Raw genomic sequence first — 22,692 nt, forward strand, 5'->3', positions numbered from 1 at the left:
ACCCTGTATGGAAAATTGAAGTTCAATTCTAGTTGGTACTAAACAAAATCAAATTTAGAAACACTTCAGGTCTTAATAAAATGGCAATCTCTCTTTTACCTATAACATTTTGATGTTTTCTTTTTACTAGAGTTTGATTGAAATTTTACATCAGAAATTCCCAGAGTCTGATACAGAGGAACAGCATCAAGCTTATTTGAAACCCTTCCGCATCCTGATCAGTCTCCTTGACAAACCTGAAATAGGTAAAGTTGCTTGTCACTTCTGTTATGACTGCTAACGACTTACAACTTGGTGTTCATCGCCTTTGACAGTAGGACTCAAGATAACACCCTGCGCAATTCTTCCAAATTCTGAATATGTGTGCATTGTGTATTAGTGTGCAGGGGGCCATGTTCCTTGCCTTGGACCTGGTTCAGAACGGTGCTCTGGAGCAAGCACCCTCTCCAGGTTGTCTCTGGCTCTTCTGCAGAGCACTCCGCTGTGTAGCATGGACGTATCCTAGTGAGGATAACGCTCTTCCACGCCCAGAACCGCAATCTGAGCGGCCAGTTAAAAAGAACCGCTTCTGTCCTGGTCTCAATATTCTGCTCAATTCGTTCCTCGGAGCTTATTCTCTAAAATATTGTCAGGCCTCTTTTTGTTCTGTCTTATAAAGCGGCTTCTATCTGAAAACCACCGGTACTGCTCTTGCCTGGGTTTGTTTCCAGTGCTTGGCTCTGCTTGCGGGCCTTCCTATACACTTGCATCAGACTCTCATGACCGTGTTGCTTTTCCAGACACTGCAGTCCCACAGGCAGCTAGCCTATGGTGGTACTGCTGCCAAAGTGGGCATTACCACTTACCTGCAGGTGCTCCAGCGGGAAATAACCTGTTATGGGTGTGGGGAGGTAGGGGTGCCTCTGTCGGTGGCGGTGCCAGCTTGTGCTGGCCTGAAGCTTGAGACTTCATGACTGAGCTGTGAAGAATTTCCTCCTCTTCCCTGACTGTCACATGTCTATTCTGTTGTGTACATGAAGTTGCCAGCACCAGAAGGGTGAGGCTCTGCCAGCCCTTATTTTAAAGGGCAAGTTCTCCTTTCTGCATCAAAAAAATAAGCCAAAGTAACTTGACAGATTTTTAGGGTTTAATAGTATTCTGTAAGAACCGTGTACAGATAAATCTTTAGAAATTATATTCTGTTAATCTGACAGGTATGAGAAGCCCATGGACTGGTTAACTGATATTTGTTAGAAGCTAATAGTCTTAATGACTGACTGTATCCCAAAGCGTTGTTCTGGGTATTATCCTGGGCGGGGGTGTGATGTTACCATTGACCAAGCCTGTAGACTTAGAATAAAACTCAGGTACTGAGACTAAACACTTGAGTGGCAGTTGGTTTTGCAGGCTCCTGTATTCTGGTAAGCTTATCCTCTTTCATGGGTCAGGAAAGTCCTTTGAAGCACATTTCTGTTAAAGAATTATCAAAGCACTGTCAGGAAAAATGAGGATTCTGTATTGCTTGTCTAACAAATGAATGCTACCTTAGTAGAAGCAGTTGTTAGTCTGTTTATAAGACAGTGGTGCTAATGTTTCCTTCCACTGGTTTTAGCTGGGTTTTAGCTGTTTGTAAAAAAATCTATCATGATTAAAGCCTCTTATGTAAAGCATTTTTGTTTCCTGACAAAAATGCTGAATAAAGGACAGTTGACTAAGGTTGTTACATCATAAATTTCTTGATTAATCTAATTTAGAAAGTAGATGACAGATACTACCCTACTGTACGTTTTATTTGGCTGACAATCAGTGTTAATCTGACCTACAATAAAGGTTATTTAGCTGAACTGCATTATTTAGTTTAATCCTTCTGTTCCAGTCAGCACACAAAATGTAACTTCTTGAGCCTTAAGCCAATATGACTTTCACTTCCTTTTGAAATGGATTTAGCAATGCAACTTTTTGGGTTTTTTTTAAAGGTAGCAAACTAAAACATAAGAAGAATCTTTGACCTTTTCTGCTACTCTTAGTCACTTTAACTTTTTTTTTCCTTTTTAGAAGCACTCATTGGAATGCTTTATACACTACTTTTTTTTAATGGTTCCATGTTTAGGGTATTGTACTTATTATTTGTTCATGTCCTCTATAGATAATTTCAGATAAAACAAAAAAGTGCTGACCCTTGAAAACTGGGTGCAGTTCTCAGCACACACCTAATTTATACTTTCTTCTTAAAACTGTTTATAAATATGCATTTTTTATATATATTTAGGCATTTGAACTTTTCAATTTGCTGATTTTTCCAGCTTCTGTCCCTCAAAATTTAATCAAGGGATCACTATGTTAAATGTGTATTGGGAAATCTGCTTGTTTTCCTTATAGATACAGACGTCGTGATTATTCTTGGCACGTGAACTGCAGGTTTATGGTTATGATTATGCCCACTTATAAATTATTGCAGCGTAGGTGCCTTACGAAAGTGACTTAAGTGTAATGTAGAACTGGTGCTATGGCTTTCCAAGTATTCCTTTAAAAAGTTCCTAAAATGAACAACAGGTGGTATTTAACTAGAATTTTTAAAAAACAGAAATATTTAAATACATATTTAATTTAATTTTAACTGGAAAATCTGACATTTTAAAAAGCCATGTAAGCATTTTCTTCCTACTTGGGTGGTCGTGTTTTTTTTAGCCTAGCTAACCTTAATTTAAGTCTATACAAGTTTGTAACTGAGCTGCCTAGCAATCACTTTGGTGCAACTACTGGATTCTTTTTTCCTTCAATTGTAGGGCCGCAGGTCGTTGGGGACCTGTTCCTTGAAGTTATTAGAGCCTTCTATTCCTACTGCAAAGATGCACTTGGTTCTGATCTCAGACTTAGCTACAATCAAAGTGGCAACATACTTGCAAGGTATAACTACAAATTTTCAACTACGAACTGAAACTGTGTCATTTATACTGAGCTAACTTATTAAAACCTAACCAATTTAAGGAAATTAAAATTCCTCTGTATAGACGATGAGATTTTTCTGACTTCCCTTTTTCCCCACACACGCTTGATTTCTCTTTGATTAGCAGAGAAGACAATGAAGTACCCTGCATGTGATTGGTGTTGATTAAATCCAGTTGTATTGGCCAAGAATCAGTTTGGTGACAGAACTCTTAGCCTTTTGATTTTCAAAGTTGAAGGCTCGATTTCTTTCATCTGGGAGAAAGATGCTCAAACTCTAGCTATTCCAGAATGACTTAGTCCTTGATTTAAAACAGTCAATGTCTTTTAGCTTGTAGAGAAAGGGGGGAAAAGATTTTAGAACGCATCAGCTAATACTGTGATGTGCATGCTTTTAGAATCTTCACTGACATCTGTTTCTTTTTTTTCCTTTTTTTCCCTTTCACACAGTGCAATCAAAGAGAACAAAAACGCTTCAGAAATTGTCAAAACAGTCAACTTGTTGATCACATCCTTAAGCACGGATTTTCTTTGGGATTACATGACCAAATGTTTCGAAGATTGTTTCAGGTGTTTATGTTGTCAAACAATAGTGCTCCTCTTAAAAATACCACTTAAGAGCTATCTGTATAAGACAATAAAGTTTACTGAAGCACTGAAATTCTGAAAGGGACATAATACATTTTAGAATCAGACAGATATGTAAGTTGCATCCTAAAATAATTCAAGAATGCGAACAGGTGAACAATTAGACAGAAACTAGCAACCTGAGAACAAAAGAAATTACTTTCAAAATGACAAATGAAGGAGGAAACGGTTTGGGAGGGGAGGTGGAGAGGTCTTCCTTGGAAGAACAAGTGTTTTTTGAAGAAAAATAAAGATCTCTATCTTTTTATGTCTTTCTAAATGTAAGAGAGAAGATTATACTTTAAGTAGTAAGATCGTGTATAGAGATTCAATCTGAAAATTAGAAGCACTTTAGCATCCCACATGCTACAGTTTGGGTGGTTTTGACAGAATGTTTTGTCCTGCTGTATTAGAAGTCCCATTTTACTTTGCTTCAGAAAGTCTAGCTGTTCAGTATTTTGTGCTGGTTTTGATGAAGCTTTTTTATTATAACACAAGTTTTGATAGGAAAAAAAGCTTACAAAATAATGTTTCTCTCAATCCAGAAACAAATCCACACAGATGAGATATCCTTTTGAAAATATTAGCACTCCTCCTACAGTTTCGGAGCTCTGCACACTATTGGTGTTTCTTCTTGACGTGATTCCTTTGGTAAGGCAACCTGAAGTTAACTGCTTCAAAGTCTTCAGAAACTTAAAATCAAATAATTCATATTGTGATTGCCTAAAATGAAAACAGGCAAATTGACGTACATGTGCACATGCATGCTATGTCCTGCAAAGTGTAGTTTTATGTGCTGACTTACATATGGCTACCCGTGCTATTGCCTAGCAAAATGAAAATTGTTTGCATTTTAAAATATGGTGATTCTATCAAAGGAATGAAAAAGTGTACCTTTTGCTTCTTGGGTAAATAAATTCCTGGGACCCTTTGGTCTCCTAGTAGCTGGCTGACTATTGTAAGATTTTTAGGGTATGAGTCAGTGTTCGTCATGTAGAATGAAGAAAGAAGGAATAGCACTGAAGCAAGTTTGTACAGCTTAACCATTCATGAACTGACTTTATCAATCATCAGTGTTGCTAGACAGCTGAATAATAATATGTGATAACTATTTTAAACAATGCTTATTTATTTTAGGAACTCTACTCTGAAGTGCAGACTCAGTATCTTCCACAGATGCTCAGTTACATGGTGCAGTCTCTCCTGGAAAATATGGAAGCATTAGGTTTACCGGAACTCACTCACGCCTTAAAGACCTGTTTTAAGGTGCTTAGCAAAGTGCAAATGCCCCCTTCCTATTTGGACATTGAGACAGGAAGTGGAAATGGGGTAGGTGTTTTTCAACTACTCATAGAAGTTTAAAATTGTTAGTGACATAACTTATTTTAAAATGCTAATTCTCCTAACTTAAACCTAGATGATAACTGCAGCACTAAACATTTTTGAAACGTATCTTCTTTGGCCCCTTCCAGAGCTACCTGATGCCTTGTTATTCTTACTGGGTATTCAGTTCTGACTTTTTTGAATTATTTGTGACAGTGAAGGAGTATAGTCTTGTCTGAAACCAGGGCTATAATCCTACCTCTTGAGAAGAATGTGATCTTAATGGTTTTGAAAAGACACTCAGAATCGTGCAGTTGCTAAAGATTCGAGTTGCCAAATCAAGCTCAGCTTTATAGCTGGCTAGGTCTGCAAGGCTTTAAATTAATATTTTAGTTTAACACAATGTGGTATTATTTGTGTGCAAGAGACCATGATAGGGAATGAGGAATAGATGGCATAAAGCAGTCACACAAGCACAGCCTGCCAAAGTTTTGCAGTAGAACAAATGTATGCGTTTGACTAGAAATAATCCAACATAAGTAATACCGTTCTAGCTGTGAACTGATTTGAAGGAAACATTTCCATTTGCTAAGTATCTGTAGCTATGGATCTGTTGGTGTTTGATGAGTCAAGGTGTGAGGATTATAGAAGCATTTGTTAGGTTTTAAATGCAGTTGAATTGAACTGCTCACAAATAACTATGTCTCATTATTTTGTAAAAGTAATCTGTATCTGAAAATTGCAAATACTAGAAGTTTTTTCTATCACTGCTGTTCCCCAGTGCCTGCCACAGTTCTACATAGTTTAAAATGATCTATGCAGTGCCACATTAACCACATGAACATTTCTGGTTCTAGAGCCCAGTGAAAAAGGAGAATGTGGACGTAACCTTGGAGACTAAGTCTGTGCTGCAGGAGGAGGATGAGGCTCCATTCCCGCCCCTGAAGTCAGAAGACAGTGGCATTGGTCTAAGTGCTTCCTCCCCAGAGCTCTCTCAGCACTTGGGGGTGCCAACTGTGACCCTTGAGAGAGATGATGTCTGGAAGAAAGGGGGGAACATTCAGAAGACTTTGTATTGCATCCAAGAGCTGGTTGCCAAGTTTTCCAGTAAATACATTTTTGGGGTGCAGTTTCAAGAAACAAGTAACGAAAGCATCTCAGCAATGAATCTGAGTAGAAAAGAGAAAAAAGAGAATGGCTACAGATTACCTGAAAGTGCTGGCAAGAAAAGGAGCCCATGGGATGCAAAGCAAATCACTGTACCTCAGTTTAAACAAATGCTTTCAGACTTGTTCTCAGTTCGAGGGTCACCATTCAAGAACAAGAGTTCTAATCCTCTTCCTTCTGACCGCAACTCTGGTAATAAAAGGGAAAAGGAGGAAGAAGAGTGGGACTTAGAACAAGTGATGCTTGTCTTGGGACCCCTTAGAGGTGACTGCAAGGAAGCTTTCGCTGCAGCTTGTCACCTTTTGTTGGATTGTACCACATTCCCAGTCTATCTTTCGGAGGAGGAGATGGAACAGTTGTATCTCTCCCTGTTTCAGGTTCCTGGTAAGAAAAGATTCCTTTACTAGGCAACTTGAGCATTTGAGGATGCAAATAGCAGTGTGAACTTGGCTATTTGCAAGACATGTGACCAGGGCCAGTAGTAATGCCTTTTGACAGGGCTGAAGGCAGGTTGCATGTGAATTAAAGACTTACCCACATCAGCATGTGTTTGGTGTCTTGCGGTTGAGGGACAATTTTTACCAAGCTTTTTAAATTCACATTCTTTTGAAAGCTTTCACTACAAAACTTGTAGCTGAAGGGATGAAAAGGCATGGTTCAGGATTTTCAGGAAATCCGTGTCCCTCCTCCCCCCCCCCCCCCCCCCCAAAAAAAAAAGGGATGCGTTGGAGGAAGATGGGTGTAAGTGGAAAACTGGAGCTCTAAACCATAACAGAAGCAAAAACAGCTCTTTCCTTAACCCTCAGAATTCAAAGGAGTCTGTTGTAAGCTAACATATAAGAATAACCTTGTATAATTGGAGGGCCTGTTTATTCTGGGAATTCAAGTTCATTAGCTTTAGCAGGAGCAGTTATTGGCCTGAAGGCTAGTTGACAAGATAGGTTTGTAGTGAATGGAGAGGTGGGAAACTGGAAAATTGGGTTCTCTTCCTCACCTCACTACAAATTTCTGCTGTCTTCCTTAGCAAAGTGATGATAAGCCCATTATCTACATGGGTGAGCGATCTGCTTGACATGGACACTTATGCATATCTGCAGTGCCTTCCATGTGGTCAGCAATGTAGCTGTACTTAGAAGGCTTGCTTTCATAATTGTGTTTCTTTGGAATACCATCCTAGGATTATAGAAGTTTATTTTCAAAATTCTTTTCAACTGCACACCCTGGAGAATACAGTAAGGTTTAAAGCCAAAAGGAGAGAACATCTGATAATGAAGGTCTGGGTCGAATGTGATACAGAAGTTGTCTGATGTGGAGAAGGAGGAGTTGTCACTTTGTTGTGGTAGTAAAGCAGTTAAAACATTTGCTTTTGAAGCCAGACGTGTGAACTCATACTTCAGACTGTCTCCAGTCAAGCCTTAATAAAACTTTATCTGATTATTCACTCAGGAGAGGCAAAGGTTGCTTGACTTGATGTTAGCCATACCAGTTCCTTGTGTGCTTCGTGGTTTCTGAAATGCTATGCCTCAATGCTACCCGAAGGAGTATCCTTGGATCAACAGACCTCTGTTGTTGTTTTTGACAATGACAGCTGGAAAACAGCAGCTGTAAAAACTAGTTGTGAATAAACATAAACTGGAAAGCAGAAATGCACTAGTTACTGGGTTGCTGAGGTCCTGCAAGAGCTTTCTGCTGGGAGAAATAGGGAAAAGAATATAACTTGCTTTGAAGCAAGTCCCTTCTGAAGTAAGGGACTTGATGATAGCATGACAGTTGGATTTGGGCAGTCATTTTTGTCTCTTGGTCCTGTGAGCTCGATTGAAGAATTCTTGAAAATATGACCATAACCTTGAGATTATTCAAAAACTTTTTTCTCACTTATCTTCTGAGAAGGTTGTGATGCCAGCTTCCCTCTGTGGCTGAAGTCCTTAATGACAATATGCTGTTGTGTGAATGACTGCTATGTTCAGAACGTGTCCATCTTCACGCTGCTGGAGGTCATCAACCATTCCCAGTCACTGGCACTTGTGATGGAAGACAGAATGAAGCGGTACAAAGTGTCTGGCCACAACCCCTTCTTTGGAAAGCTACAGATGGTCACCCTTCCTCCCATTGCTCCTGGAGTTCTAAAGATCATCTCAGAGAAAACGGATTTCTACCAGGTGTCAATTTTCTTTTTCTTTTTTACGCTGAACCTCTAAGGATGGGGTGGGAAAGTAAATGTTATTTGCATGGATGTTTGGGGGCAGCATGTTTGTGTTACAATGACACGCTGCTGGTTTTTGCTTCCACAACCACTTGAAAGCAATTGCATTCTTCTTTGTGTGCTTCCCAACAGGATGTTCAAAAGTGGCAGGTTATTTTCAAATTGCTAGTTGGTTTTGTGCCCAAATTCTTGGGGGCTAGGTATAGTTGATTTCTGACTTGAAAGATTTGGTTTCATTAGCTTGAAAGCTACACTTTAGAGAACTTTGATACCACTCTAAGTTTTTAGATAAGAGGAAATGTTAGTGGGTGAATAATAATGAAAATATTCCGTCCTTGTTTTGAGTTTATATATTTCAAAGATGCTTTCCTTCTCCTGACCATTTCTTGATGTTAGTGTTGGTAAGAGGGTTGGTTCCAAGATCTTTTTCTTAATTACTGTGTTTCCAATTACTGTGCCTGACATATACAATCTGTTAAGTTTTGACCCAGAAAACAGGAGCAGAAATGCTTTTCTTAACTTCTGGTGCACATACATTTGAATTACCTGTCCTACTAGGGTAGGAGAGTTGCATTCCTTTACGTCTGAGTGTATGACCTGAATTCTTGCTCTTTGCTAAACTAAGACAATTTGGAAATCCCTTTTGGTAATAGAGGGCATTTATGCAATGGAAAGCTTTTAAGTCAGGGAAGAAATGGCTATTATTATTATTATTATTATTATTTGTTATTTTTCCCTAGAGAGTAGCCTGTGTGCTCTGGAATCAGCTAAACAAAGAGACACGGGAGCATCATATTGCCTGTGTGGAACTGTTCTACAGGCTGCACTGCTTGGCACCCTCAGCAAATATCTGCGAAGACATTATCTGCCATGCGCTTTTGGATTATGATAAAGTAAGTCCTGTATTCACTGAAGCCCCTTCATCACTGTAGAGTTGTTCCAGTGCTTCCCAGACTGCCTCCAGTTTCCTTCCACCCCACGTCTTCACTCCCATGGTCCCTCTGTCTTCCAGGAGTCCGACAGACTCTGTCCACGCCTTTACAGTTCCCTGGGATTTATTCATCATGGGACTACTGCTAAACTTAATCCCTGGATACAAGCTCTATCAGTCAATGCTGGAGCTTTTTTAGTTTCAGCCCAAATCATGTAGTATCTAAAAACTTGCAGTTTTTGTCATTATTTCCAAACTGACCCAGCTCCGCCAATAACTCTAAAATAATTTTATTTTGTGTTGATTTTATAAACTGCATATTCCAACAAAAGACTTTATCACCTTGTAAGTGTATGTCAACATAATGTTGACCCTGTGTCCACCTTAGTATTTAGTTCTCATAATAGGTAAGCTGTATTTTAAGTGAGCCAGTTACTAATTATTTTACTTGCCTAGTTTAATGACAGAACAGTTCTTTAATAACTTACATTATATTTGTAAGAAGTGTCTTGCACAATAGAAATTAAAACAGCCACCTTCAGTCTTCATTATTGTTTTCGTGTCTGCTTTTGAAACTTAAAAGTTTGGAAACCTTTTAGAAGCTTTCAAACAAAATTACTAATAATAAACACTACCTAATATACCAGTGTCTTCCCATTTGTCATCCAACTTTTAAACCTCCCTGACACCAAAACAAGACTAAAATGTTTATACACAAGAGTCCTGAAATACATTTTTGGTGTATTGGCATGTCTTTTTTTGCTCCTACAAACACTGTGGCTGTTAAGTTTTGGTTGTGCATTCATGGATACATGGCATTTTGGTTTAGTCTGCTGCAAAATAGAAAAGTGCTCTCAAACTACCTGAGAAGGATTAGCAGTCATCTACACAATAACGGTTGTTCTGCTAGAGGTTTAAAAGTCTCACTAAAATTTTACTTAGAGATAAATGCTGCAAAAAATACATATCTGTCTTGTTTCCTTGCAAAGGGGACAAGGCTGGAAGCACTGTTCAGATTCTCTGTCATGTGGCATCTGACCAGAGAGATCCAAGGCAGCAGAGTGACTTCTCACAATCGGTCCTTTGATAGGTATTTTCCATTTCCACTGGCTTAGTCTTACATTCATATATTTAACTATATCATGCTTTGTTCTGTTCTTTTTTCTGAGGTGGGAAAAAGTTCTCTGTAGAGAGACCAAAAAATGAGCAAAAGGAAGACCTTCAACTTTCTTGCACTATTACCTTTGCAAAGCACTCTGGGTGCATGGTGCACTTTCTTGTGTGAAGGAAGCTTCTGTAAAAATAGAAAGAGCTTCATATATGAAGAGTAGCTTGCAGACAAGTTTCTGCATAGCAGACGTTTTTTATCTTGGAGTGGGTTAGATTTTTTTTCCAAAAAAAATAGAACCAACTACTTGTGCAAAAAAAAAAATTATCTTATTTTAGTTTTATTTCCTATTTACGAGATCATAATCTCTGTATAAAATGAGGCAAAAGCATTAAGAGTCTTTCTAAATAAATGTGTGAAAGAACTTTAAAATATGCTGCTCTTCTAGAGTGTGAGTGTATGTATGGCCTTGCTTCTACAAACGCATGTGTACTTGACCTCAACTCCAGAAAATGTGCATGATCAAGCTATTGTTAGCAGACATGAGCCATTGGCTGGTGCTTACTTGAACATGCTCTATGTCTGTTCCCTGCCACTATTTTGTTGTTTGCATTAACTTTTTTAGGGATTTCAATTGTACTTCTTTGTTCTGATTTCTCCACTCAGGTCTCTGTTTGTGGTACTGGACAGTCTCAATTGTTCAGATGGTGCAATTGGTGCTGCAGCACAGGGCTGGCTGATCCGTGCTCTTTCACTTAATGATGTTGCACGGATTCTTGAACCAGTCCTGCTGCTGCTGCTTCATCCAAAGACACAGCGCACGTCCATCCACTACATCAAACAGAAAAATTCGGCAGGTAAAACTGTTTTAGGACTGAAACTGTAAGTGCTAACATAGCATTGCATACTCCTGAACACCTACTGAAGGTAGCCTCTGAAGTGCAATGGCATCCTATTACCCTGAGTTGTCTTGTATCAGTGCCATAGATTCCTCCTCATCTAAGTACCTCTAGTGATGCCTAAAACAGAGTTCAGGAGTAAGTCATGCTAGTTGAAGGCCTAATGATCCTTTCTATTACGGTGGCTGCACCTACACTGTTGGTTTGGATTGTTCCCTGCTTTGCTCTGGGATCTTGTCCCACACTTCTCATTGCCATTCCCAGATAATCCACACTGCATGTATGTTCACTGTTCACAGGATCCCTTCTTGAGCAAAACTAGGTCTGCAACCAAAGGAAATCCAGGAGCAGTTTGGTGACTATGTCAGTCCAGGAACTGTTCCAGTAGGCAGGATGGACAGGCAAATCTCACCCTCTCCGCCCAGTCTTGCCCCAGCACACCATGCACCCTTATACCAGGTTTCTTTATTCAGAATATTTTTTGTTAATGATTCCCTCAGCATCATGTTAAAATAATCAGACAGGTTGTGAGGAACATCTTGCTGTTTAGGACACACCACACAAAAAAAAAAAAAACCTGATTCTGCTAACTTCTAAAAATTAAAATATCTTTGTCCAAAGAAGAGCCATCTCGATTCAAGAGGATAGCTGAGCCCTTGTGGCATACGTCTTGAGGTATCCCAGAGCTAGGATGTAGAAGGAAAGAGAGATGTTTGGAATTGAAGATGATCTCCAGCCACCCAAATTTAGGAATGTGGCAGGGCGTCTTTACCTTGACAGGCTAAATTTGACAGCTGGAAGATGTCCATTTTAAGACCTGTAATGAGAACCATTGTGAACCACATATGATCTGTGTGTCAAATGTGGAATAGACAAGTGTGAGAGAGACCTGTGGGGAGCAGCTGAGGAAGACTGAGACAGGTGTGGAGCCAGGGTTCGCTCCAAGTGCGGAGTACTGCGAAGGCTGGCAATCTGTTGAGGTTTGGGATTGCTGGGAGTGGTATGGATATAAGACACTCTGCACCATTTGGCCCAAGTAGGCAAGGTTGTTTCCTGGAGCAGAGCAGGAAGACAGTGGAGAAGTGTCTGGTAGTTTTGTGTAAAGAAACTTCCGTGTCACCTGTCTCATTACTGTTAACCTAGCTGTCGGCTTGCATAATTGTCTTTCTGTCTTGATTGGCAAATAGTTAGATGGCAGATATTTATAGCATCCAACGGAACCTGTTTATTAGATACTATACAAACACAGAGCTAATATATTCCTTCTTTGTTCCACAGCATGTAATCAAGGAAAACAGCTCTTTAAAAAAAAAAAAAAAAAAAAAATTCCTCTGTTGCTATCTTTCTCATTTCTCTCCTGATCTCAACAAACATTTTATGCTCAGGAAGCATAAAAAAAAATTGTCACATCTAGGGAGTCATAGCATAAGAGAAACAGTCCGTGCTTTATGTTTTGATCCTATTCTCTTGCGCTTACAGTAGCTTAGGACCGTTCTACCACTTTAAAAAAGATAATTCTTGCCTTAACCCAGTTTTTTTTTTAGCTCCGCTTGTTACAATTAATAGTAGACTAGAGCAGTGTAGCTTTTTAACCTTTTTTTTTCTTACAATGATTTATTCAATATAAAGCATGTTGTGTGAAATAGACAATTATATGCTCTTTTTGAAAAAAATAAAATTTTTTTTTCAGAAGATATACGTGATTGGCTTTGCAAGAAAAAGGCCTCTTTCAAAGAGTCTGGCATCTCTGAGAGCAATTCCGAGGAAAACCTTCCACTGAGCCAGTTTACTACCGTGGATAGAGAAGCAATTTGGGCAGAAGTGGAAAAAGATCCAGAGAAGTCAGAGTTAAAAACTGAACAGTCTGAAAACAGCGGCTATTGTAATCCAGTAACTTCACATGAAGCAGATGGTGACCAGGATAATAGTGAGCACACAGAATCAGCAGACACCAGCACAGGCCATGACAGTGAAAATACATCCTCTTTTTCTCCTTCTCTGGAGCTGCAAGAAGTGAGCAATGAGGACAATGACAGTGCTGCAACCGATGGTAGAGAGACCACAAACCATGTGAGTTCTCTCAATGCGTTCCTTGCTGAAAGCTCCAAATCCAGTGTAGCACTAAACCTTGTGCGTGCTGACTCTGAGAGGACTCATGCATCAGAGTCTCTGTCGAGTGATGAAGAGGTGGACTTGGAACTCCAGGAAATTACCCATTCTAGGTTGCTCAAGCAGCAGAAGGAAAAACAGGAGATGATTGAGGCTCTGTTCAAACACATGCTGCTATATTTGCAGCCTTATGATTCTAAGAGGGTATTGTATGCTTTTTCTGTTCTGGAGGCAGTGCTTAAAACAAACCCTAAAGAATTTATTGAAGCTGTAGCTAGTACAAGCATGGATACCAGCTCCACAGCACATTTGAATCTTATTTACAATCTGTTAGCTCGCCATCAGGAAGCTCTTGTAGGGCAGAGTTTTTATGGCAAGCTTCAGACTCAGTCCCCAACCATGTGTCCCCATTCTCTTCTAATAGAATTGCTCACTTACCTCTGTCTCAGTTTTCTGCGCTCATATTATCCATGCTACTTGAAGGTCACACACAGAGATGTGCTTGGCAACAGAGATGTTCAGGTAAAAAGCGTGGAAGTCCTGATTAGAATGATGACGCAGCTAGCTACCATGGCAAAGGCAGCAGAGAATAAGAACGTAGAGTTCATACACAATTTGCTAGGAAGATGCAAAATTCAGGAGTTTGTTCTTCTTTCTTTGTCTGCATCTATGTATACAAGTCAGAAACGGTATGAACTGCTTATGGCAGATGAAGTTGTTAATGTTCCTGAAGAAGAACTCTTTGAAGAGAGCCTAATCAATTTTGGGCATGATCAAATATGGAGCGAACACCCACTCCAGATTGAGTTACTGAAGCTCTTGCAGGTATTGATTGTCTTGGAGCACCATCTTGGACAGACTCATGAGGAGCAGGAGAATCAGCCAGACCTCTCTAAGGAATGGCAGCAGGCTCTTAATTTCCAGCAGGCTATTGGTGCAATGCAATATGTCTATCCACACCCAATAACTTCACAGGGATTATTCGTCTCTGCTGTGGTTAGAGGACTGCAACCAGAGTATGGCTATGGGATGCATCCCACTTGGGTAGGCTTAGTCACATGCTCCCTGCCCTATTTTGGGAAGTCTTTAGGCTGGACTGTGGCACCATTTGTTGTACAGATATGCAAAAACCTGGATGAGCTTGTCAAACAGTATGAAAATGAAGCTGTGAAGACATCTGCAAAAACATCTGCAAGGTAAGAGGCGTCTGCAGTGTGGGATTTGTTATGCTGAAACTTTTTTTGAGTTCTTCTTACCAGAGTGTAGTGCATAGTAATTTACTGTTTTAGCATTGTGGCTCCCAGAGTTTGATCCTCAAACCCTGCTGCACATGCAGGCATCTGTCCCTTGAGCCCAGCTGCGGTGGAGGCAGTTTTGTTGCAGCAGGGCTCGCTGCGGTTGCAAGAATGACCAGCAGCTGTCATACTTCCTGTCCCCCTCTGCCTGCCATTCAAGTAAAAAGAAGTTCCCAGTTTTGAAAAAAACGGAGGATTTTGGAGGACTAACTGGGGAGAGACACCCTGGAGAAGAAAAATACAGTGATGCTGTTCAGAACAGGCAGTAAGTGAAAGGACTAGGAAAAAATAATTGGACATGAAAGATTTATGGTCAGGTGGGGAATAATATCCTAAAAGATCTAGACAAGGAAACAGGGTTGTTCAAGCATAGTTTGTGAATCCTTTGATTTGATATTCATGTCTGGTCATTCCAGTATTCTTTTAACCATCAAATAGAAACAGATTTCTACTGGAATTTGTAATCAAGGAAATAACGCTTGGCCTGTTAACCCTTTTTTTTTTTTTTTCCTTTTCTTCCCCTTCCCCCCCCTACAAAGCTTAACTTCTAAAAGAGAAAATGTTACACCTGATTACCCACTAACCCTTTTGGAAGGTCTGACAACCATTGGTCACTTCTGCCTTCTGGATCATCCTAACCAAACTAAGAAGGTAAGTGCTTAATGCCTACCACTCACTTGATGCCTTGGCACCAGTTCATCAAAGTATACATCCCTTTTTCATTCAGAGGTGAATATAAGTAGTCAAGCGGCACTTGCATGAGAAGATAGCCTTAGAGAAGCCTTATAGCACACCAAAAGAAGTGAACTAAGTAGAAGTGTAAGGGAGGGGGACTGAACTTAATTTTTTTTATTTGAAGACAGGAAAGTTAATTTTAAGCAGAAGATGTTAATGATGATCTTGGTCACGCAAATATTAGTCCTGTGTAGGTTGTCTACAGTTGCTCTGTCATTAACAAAGTCTTGTATTTTCTTTTGAGTTGATAACATGCTGATGTGTTCTCTACAATTTTTATTCCTATAACATTTGTCAGAAGAGGATATTACGCTAACAATTTCCTAGACAGATCAATTCTCTCTGTGCCAAAATAGTGAACAGCAAATTCAGTAGACTCTAATAGCAGCAGTATATTTCAGAAATAGAATGGCTGAATTATTTTTGAAGTTGTCATTACAAAAGTTGACTATAATTCTCCTAATTATAGAATAAGAGCAGTCACTCTGTGGTGCATAATATAATGTATTTTAATATTCATATTTTTGTTTTTTCTAGTCATCGTGTTTAGCTGAACCTGCAAACCTGAGAAATGCTAGGAATGCCATTTTGGAAGAATTGCCTCGCATTATTAATACCATGTCCCTTCTTTGGAGCGTTATAAAGAGGGAAGACTCTCAAAAAAGACCAACTGACTTCTTTGGAACAACTAAAGGCTCCTCTTCGGTCTACTTTAAAGCAACCAAAGTAGGAGTTCTTTTAAACTGCTGTGTATCTCATCACCCTTATCATCCCCTCCCTCACCACTGTATTTTACATAGAGTTCATAGGAATAGTTTTGCCATTCCCAGAATTATATTGGGCCACAAAGAATTTTTGCAAAACTCTCATGAGCTACAGACTTGCACAGTACCTACCTACAAAAGTAGATTTTTCCCTGTTCTTTTTGCCCATCTGCACCCTTACCTGATCTGTTTAATGTTTTGCTTTTTCTGTGAGCTTCTGTTAATAGCTGCTGTAGAGCCAACCGCCTCTGAATTATCTGCACCTTCTGCAGGCAATAGAACATGTACCTGAAGGAATAAAAAGACTAGACTTTTCCCTTCTCTGTGGATATTGGTAAATCATAGCAGTGAAAAATATCTGTAGAAGAGAGAATATAACACAAGTTATTTTTTTCTATTTTGCAACCTGCTTTCCAACAAATGTGCCTTCCATCTGTAAGAAGGATACACTAACTCCTAAATAAATTATCAAAACTAGTCTGGCTGCCAAGTATATAAAGAGATTCTTTTGTTGTGTATTTTCTGAACATCTTGGGAAAAGGAAGAATGTTTTACAAACTATGAGATAGCCTTTGCCTTGCGAAGTTTAGCACTGACAGTTATTTTCTTCCCCCTTTATAGACATTAAAAACTAAAATACTGGACTTCATGAATCCATTGACAGCACAACTTGGAATCCAGTTGATGGCAGCAATTGCAGCAGTATGGAATAGCAAGAAACCTCATAGGAGTCAAAGTAAAATCAAGGTGAAACTAAAGAAAGGCACCCTTAGTTTTCCAGTGTAAAGGCAAATGTTATATTTATATGATAAGTTCTAAACTCTGGGTTTGTTTATAGATTCTTTGGGGTTTTTTACATGTGATGACGTCAAGCCACTGAAAAATCTGAAACACTTTTATTTATACATAATTCCACAAAGCATCAGGACTACAATTAAACCTAAATCAGTAATCAAATAGAGGACAGTGTGGCAGTTTGTCTGATAGTAACAGCCATTTTTTATTCAATACTGGACTGTAATCTTGGGATTGCAACTTGCCAATTATATTTTAAAGACTGTGGATCAGCTCCGTTTCCAGAGGAAGGTTAGAGTTGTAGTATTCTCTGGAACTAAGCATTTATTCTGTGTAGAACACCTCTTTATTTTCTGCTTTCATTTGAGCATAATGAAGCTGTTTTCATGAAGGTGTTGGGAGAAGATCTGTATATGACAAATTGTTGCGTGCTTGATTTAACTTGTCTAATTTATGTTTTGTATAAGTATTGATATTTGAATAATCGCACAAAAAGCTGTTTTTTCAACTTCAAGTTTTGCCTGGTACAGTGATCTGAGTGGTGTGTCTTTTGGTTTTTTTTGTATTTTCAGATTCTTCCAGTGGCTAGTGCATCTCAGCTTATTCTTGTGGACTTAATATGTGCACTTAATACATTGAAAATTGACACTATATTACATCTAGTCAAAGAGGTAGTCAAGAAACCATCACAAATCAAGGGCGAAGAGGTAACCATGAAGATAATTCCGTTTTCTTAATATATTCTATTCTGGATCTATTCCAATGTGTCTTCTAAATTTTGTTAGAAGGAAAGTTTGGGCTTTTTTCTAAATGTGTGATTCTCTTTTGCTCCTGAATAAGTTATGTTTTCAGAATGTGGGTTTCTGTGTTTTGATCCATCAATGTAAGTAGGTTCTTCATAACATTTTGCTAGAGAAGTTGCTGGTAATGAAAAGGTGTGGGGTCCTCCAGTACCAATGATGATGACAATTTTCATAAAGCTGCCGCAGATATACAACTCAGTGACGCATTTCTCTCTCTCTACCCTTATCTGAACAGTTAGAAATACTTCACATTGAGTCTGCTACCTTCCAACTGGCTTTCAAGGAAACCAGTTTTGCTACCACGCATGCCGTGGCAGGAGCTCCTACAGCTCTCGATAAACTGTAGCAGATATTCCAAAGTAATGTGACTGCTTCTGAACTAGGGTCCTCTATTAAATCTCTGAATTCCCTCTTACTGCTGTATAGATAGTTTTGCCATAGCTGGTCACCTGTTGGAGTACAAGTGGCTTCTAAGAAGGGTGTGTTAACCATTGAACACAAGTATGCAACAGCTGGGGCCTTCTTTTTTTTCTGATGGCAAATAATTGCAGTTTTGCTTTTATTTTTCAGAAATCTTCTCTTGCAGATATTCCAGTGCTGCAGTTCAGTTATGCTTTCATTCAAAGGTAATTTAGTCATTATAAAAGAGAATTTTCTGTTTGACTCTAGTTAGGATAACAGCCAGCATCACTATTTTTGCTTTACTTTGATCTTCGTATCACAATGTCACAGAACACCTTTATATAGGAAATGGTTATTGCCACTTCATTGTTAAGTAACAGACAGACACAAAACAACTGGGCTATGACATTATGTTCCATTGATCTGTTGATGATGCCAGTCTGAAAGCCTCGTTTCATACTAATAGAGCAACATACTTCAGGCATCTCATTAGCAAGGTACTGGTACAATTTCTTATGGTCTTTCTCCTTATCTGTTCTGTGTTGCCAGATGAATGGATAGAGAACTTCTCAATTCAATAAAACTGCTATGGCTGCAGTCTGTGCTGGAGATGTAGTGGGTCAGGCAGTTGATTTGGAAATATTCCTTTGATCAAAACTCTTCTTCACATACTTGGCTCTCCTCATACAGAAGCCTTGGGATATATCAGACTGTACAAATACTGTATGCAATAAGCTATGGAGATAAAGTAAGCTGGCGTGCAGTGGAGTGGTTAGCGAAACTTTATTCCTTTTCTTCCCCCTGAAGACGCAGCCCTCTTACAGTGCTGGCTGGCATACTGCATGTGCTGCTAGCATTTACTGCTGCATGCATATTGCCTGTGCTGCCGGATGTTTATACCACGCTGTTGGATCAGTTAGGAAGGGGCAGGATATAAAGGACTGATCCTGATGGAAGCTTTTAGGCCACCAAGTTACCCATGTATGTTGGTTTTTTGTTTTTTCCTTAACTCTAACTTCAGACTTACGTGTGTTTTGGTATTGTTTTTTTGGCAGGCTGCCTGTATCAGCCCTGCAGGAGAACTTCCAGCCCTTATTAGGACTTCTCAAAGAGTCTGTGCAGTTGAATTTGTCTCCTCCTGGACACTTTCTTCTTCTCAGGTACTGCTTAAGAGAGAAGGCAGCTTATAGATGCATTGAGTAGACCTGTCCAATTACTAACTCGGAGTGAATTGATTTTCCCACAGCACTCTGAATGACTTTGTGACTAGGACACCTACTCTAGAAAACAAAAAAGACCAAAAAGACTTGCAGGTACAGTGTATACATTTATACCTTTTAGTTCATAAGTCTGGCACTGTACATCTAAGTACAAGTGGAGATGGCCTGATCTGTGCTTTGTATCTGAATTCACCCGTGCTTTTAGAATGTGTGAATGTGCATCCACACATTGTGGCTTAGGCCTGGTAAATACGGAAGACTCAAATATGAGAGACATGATGCACAGAATGTCTCTAACAAAATTTTGTCAAAAATGCATGAAATTGCAGTGGTAACTATGGACTTTTCAAAGGTGTTTTCCTTGGGTAATTTTATGATTTTTCTCAGAATTTAAATCATAACACAAGTGTGATGTCATGAGTTCATATCATATGTGTAAGTATTGAAATCTCAAAACTATCTAGGAAAATTAGTAGCGTAATTATCCTTGAAGCTCATAGCTGTGTTTGGCAATGTAAATGACTGTCAGCTCACCTTTTATGTAAAGAAGAGGTGGAGTAGAGCAGGATTCTCTTCCTATACTGATTGTGATTTCACCAGAACAGTTTAAGCACTACCCACATAGGTGATTTTGGCTCTGAGCCAACATAATGCTACCTGTGAGGCAAGACAGTGTTATGGTTACTTTAGTGTGCCAACAGAGAAATTGTCTCCACTTCTGCTTCAGACACTGGCCAGCAAAATGACGATGATGGTAAAAAGACAGTTTTGCCGTCTTACCATCTTACAGCCTCTTCACAAGTGACCTCTGCTTTGCTTTGGATATTTGGGATTTGGTTTCCTTAGAGTGACCAGCTTTCATTTCACTGGGAATTAAATATGCTGAAGGTGACTATGCACATAGTTTGATGCTGTGTCTTGCTTACCCCTAATAGAAAGACTGAAATATGAACAGATGGATTGCCATAAAATAAAACCCTGCCTCACCTAATGCTGTGCCTCACTTAATGTTCTCCAAATATAAAAGGAATAAAAAGGAACAGTGTTCAAAACAATAAAGGCATTGGTATGCCACTTCTGAGGGACTGAACAATTTAGATCATGTCTTTGACAGATGACAGCTGATGTGTAAAGTGTGGCAGGACTGAGGCCAAATTGATACTATGTTAATGGCTTGCATGGAAAATCATGACTAAAACCTCCATGATAAGCTAACTTAAAGTTTTTCCTGCTTCTCGTTTTCTTGCCTGTTCTTATTTGAAGCGAGCAGTAGGTAGTTATCTTGAGAGCACAGAGAGTTAAATCGGAGATTTACGTTTCGAAGAGATAAAAGTGCCTACTTCTGATCCTCCTGGCATGTTCCATATAAAGAGGACTTCACTGGATTGGCCAAGTGATGATAGCTTTCATCTGATGCCACGTTGTCTGGTTATGTTATAGGACGTGACCCAAAAAATCTTGGAGGCTGTAGGGACTGTTGCTGGTTCTTCTCTGGAACAGACTAGCTGGCTGAGCCGGAACTTAGAAGTGAAAGCTCAGCCTCAGATTTTACTAGATGACTTCAACATTGAAGATGTGAACGGTAATGTGATTTTGTCTGACTTTCCGCTGCTTTTTCTCTTCTGCTTAAGTCAGTGAAGAGTACAAGGTGTTTGGTAGTGTGTAGTTCACATGAGAAGGGAGTAATACAGACAAAAAGTAAAACCAAAAGTCTGCATTATCCTCCAATAACAATGTCAACCTAAGCGGGTTTAGTAAATATCTGCAGATTGTGTATAATACAGAGGAAAACTTACTGCAGGTGCGTGCAATACATGCGACAGAACAGCATGGGGCATGAGGTATGTCATTGTGGCAACATGTCTGGAAGCATTTCACTATAATACCAATATGCAAATAACAGTTGGGTTTGGGAAGAAAATTAGCAAACAGCAAAATTTAAACATGTCTTGTCTGAAGGGAAAACTAAATGATTTTGCCTCTTTTAGATACATCAGTGGCACCATCTTCAATGGTTTCTGCCTCTGCTCCTTCGATATACAGTGTCCAAGCTCTTTCTCTCCTTGCAGAAGTAAGTAGGAACAGGTTCGTAGTTGCTGCTCTCATCTGTGGGGTGGTTGTTTATTGATATTGTTGAGCAGAGGAATACATTAGGTTTTCCTGGTAGATTAAATGGGAGCTTAAATCTTTATTGAGGCATCCCATGTGCACACACATTCTAGCCTGAAATATGGCATGCTTTCCCCTTTTGTCAGAAATACCAACTAAAGGTTTAAAGAGACATTCTTTTCATTTTTAAGGTTCTTGCTTCTCTTTTGGACATGGTTTACCGGAGCGACGAGAAGGAGAAAGCTGTGCCATTGATTTCACGTTTGCTTTATTATGTATTTCCTTATCTACGCAACCACAGGTGACTTCTCTCTCTGCACATGTGATTTTTTTCTTACATCTGATTTTTTTGACCACAGTGTAAGACTTTTGCTTGTTCTTCTTCTCAGGAGTACTTAATAGTCAAGGGGAATTGTAAGAGTTGGAGACCTGAGATACAAAATCTCGTATAAATAATTCTCTAATTTAGTCGCCAACTGTATAGGACAGAGAAGTATGTTCTCCCCTTCCCGTACCATACAGTTGATCTTTTGCTCTAGAAGAAGTCTCATTATTCTCATTAATAAGTGAAATTTTCCCTAAGGAAGGGCAACTTCCTTTACGAGCCTTAGACCTGTAAAGCTCCTGTGCTCAGACACTGCTGTCCTGAATCACACCCCAGAAGAGCTTCTCTCTCCACTCACTGTGGAAGACCTAGGGAGTGAGGCACAGTTCGTTAAAATAAACCTCTGGGAATACTTTTCACCACCCTCTTCCTGCTGTTCACACACACATGCCTCCCAACTGGAAGAGCACAGGTAACGAGCATAACTAATTGGTGTTCGGGCCGGTAAGATTTTGTAACAACTATTTTGCAAAGTTGCTCAGCTGTAGAGTCACTGAGCCTGTCAGCTGTTCTAAGTTCTCTGTGCCTTAGTTTTCCGGTGATCTTACAGCTTAAATGAGCCGTCCTCCACAGTAGGGTAATACAAAACTTCCCTTTTGGGAGGATTATCTTACATATCCAGTAAGTTTATGCTAATAATGCTAAATCCCTTCTCGGCGTAGACATCTAAAAGTAGTCTGTCAACCCTGCCGTACCAAATGTTTGCAGCATTAGGGACATTGCCATGCTTTGCATTAAATGGTGGTTTTGTGCTTTTAGGGTGTTTTTCCTGACTGTTCTTTTTCCTGTAATGGATGATCAGAATTCAGGATAATACTTGGTGGCTATGTTTACATTAGCAATTTGATTAGAGCAGTAGTGTAGTTTTGAAGTGAATCTCTTGATTTGTCTC

At 39.4% G+C, this 22,692-nt stretch overlaps 1 protein-coding gene across 3 annotated transcripts in view; it reads left to right on the forward strand.

Moving 5' to 3' along the window:
- Positions 1-22,692, forward strand: part of DOP1B (DOP1 leucine zipper like protein B) — a 54,137-nt gene that overhangs the window by 18,780 nt on the left and 12,665 nt on the right. For 2 of the 3 annotated variants that reach the window (XM_076353756.1, XM_076353766.1), the window contains 21 exons: positions 131-245; positions 2,766-2,886; positions 3,376-3,495; positions 4,098-4,203; positions 4,690-4,881; positions 5,733-6,426; positions 7,933-8,201; positions 8,986-9,138; positions 10,166-10,266; positions 10,951-11,141; positions 12,874-14,488; positions 15,127-15,238; positions 15,860-16,048; positions 16,708-16,833; positions 17,454-17,588; positions 18,255-18,310; positions 19,142-19,246; positions 19,333-19,399; positions 20,747-20,888; positions 21,295-21,377; positions 21,607-21,716. In XM_076353756.1, coding sequence (XP_076209871.1) covers positions 131-245; positions 2,766-2,886; positions 3,376-3,495; positions 4,098-4,203; positions 4,690-4,881; positions 5,733-6,426; positions 7,933-8,201; positions 8,986-9,138; positions 10,166-10,266; positions 10,951-11,141; positions 12,874-14,488; positions 15,127-15,238; positions 15,860-16,048; positions 16,708-16,833; positions 17,454-17,588; positions 18,255-18,310; positions 19,142-19,246; positions 19,333-19,399; positions 20,747-20,888; positions 21,295-21,377; positions 21,607-21,716 — 4,802 coding nt within the window. The remainder of the gene's footprint in view (positions 1-130; positions 246-2,765; positions 2,887-3,375; positions 3,496-4,097; positions 4,204-4,689; positions 4,882-5,732; positions 6,427-7,932; positions 8,202-8,985; positions 9,139-10,165; positions 10,267-10,950; positions 11,142-12,873; positions 14,489-15,126; positions 15,239-15,859; positions 16,049-16,707; positions 16,834-17,453; positions 17,589-18,254; positions 18,311-19,141; positions 19,247-19,332; positions 19,400-20,746; positions 20,889-21,294; positions 21,378-21,606; positions 21,717-22,692) is intronic. The other variant, XM_076353775.1, reaches the window with a different exon arrangement.

The sequence above is a fragment of the Aptenodytes patagonicus genome, chromosome 1 (assembly GCF_965638725.1).
Source record: "Aptenodytes patagonicus chromosome 1, bAptPat1.pri.cur, whole genome shotgun sequence".
Lineage (NCBI taxonomy): Eukaryota > Metazoa > Chordata > Aves > Sphenisciformes > Spheniscidae > Aptenodytes > Aptenodytes patagonicus.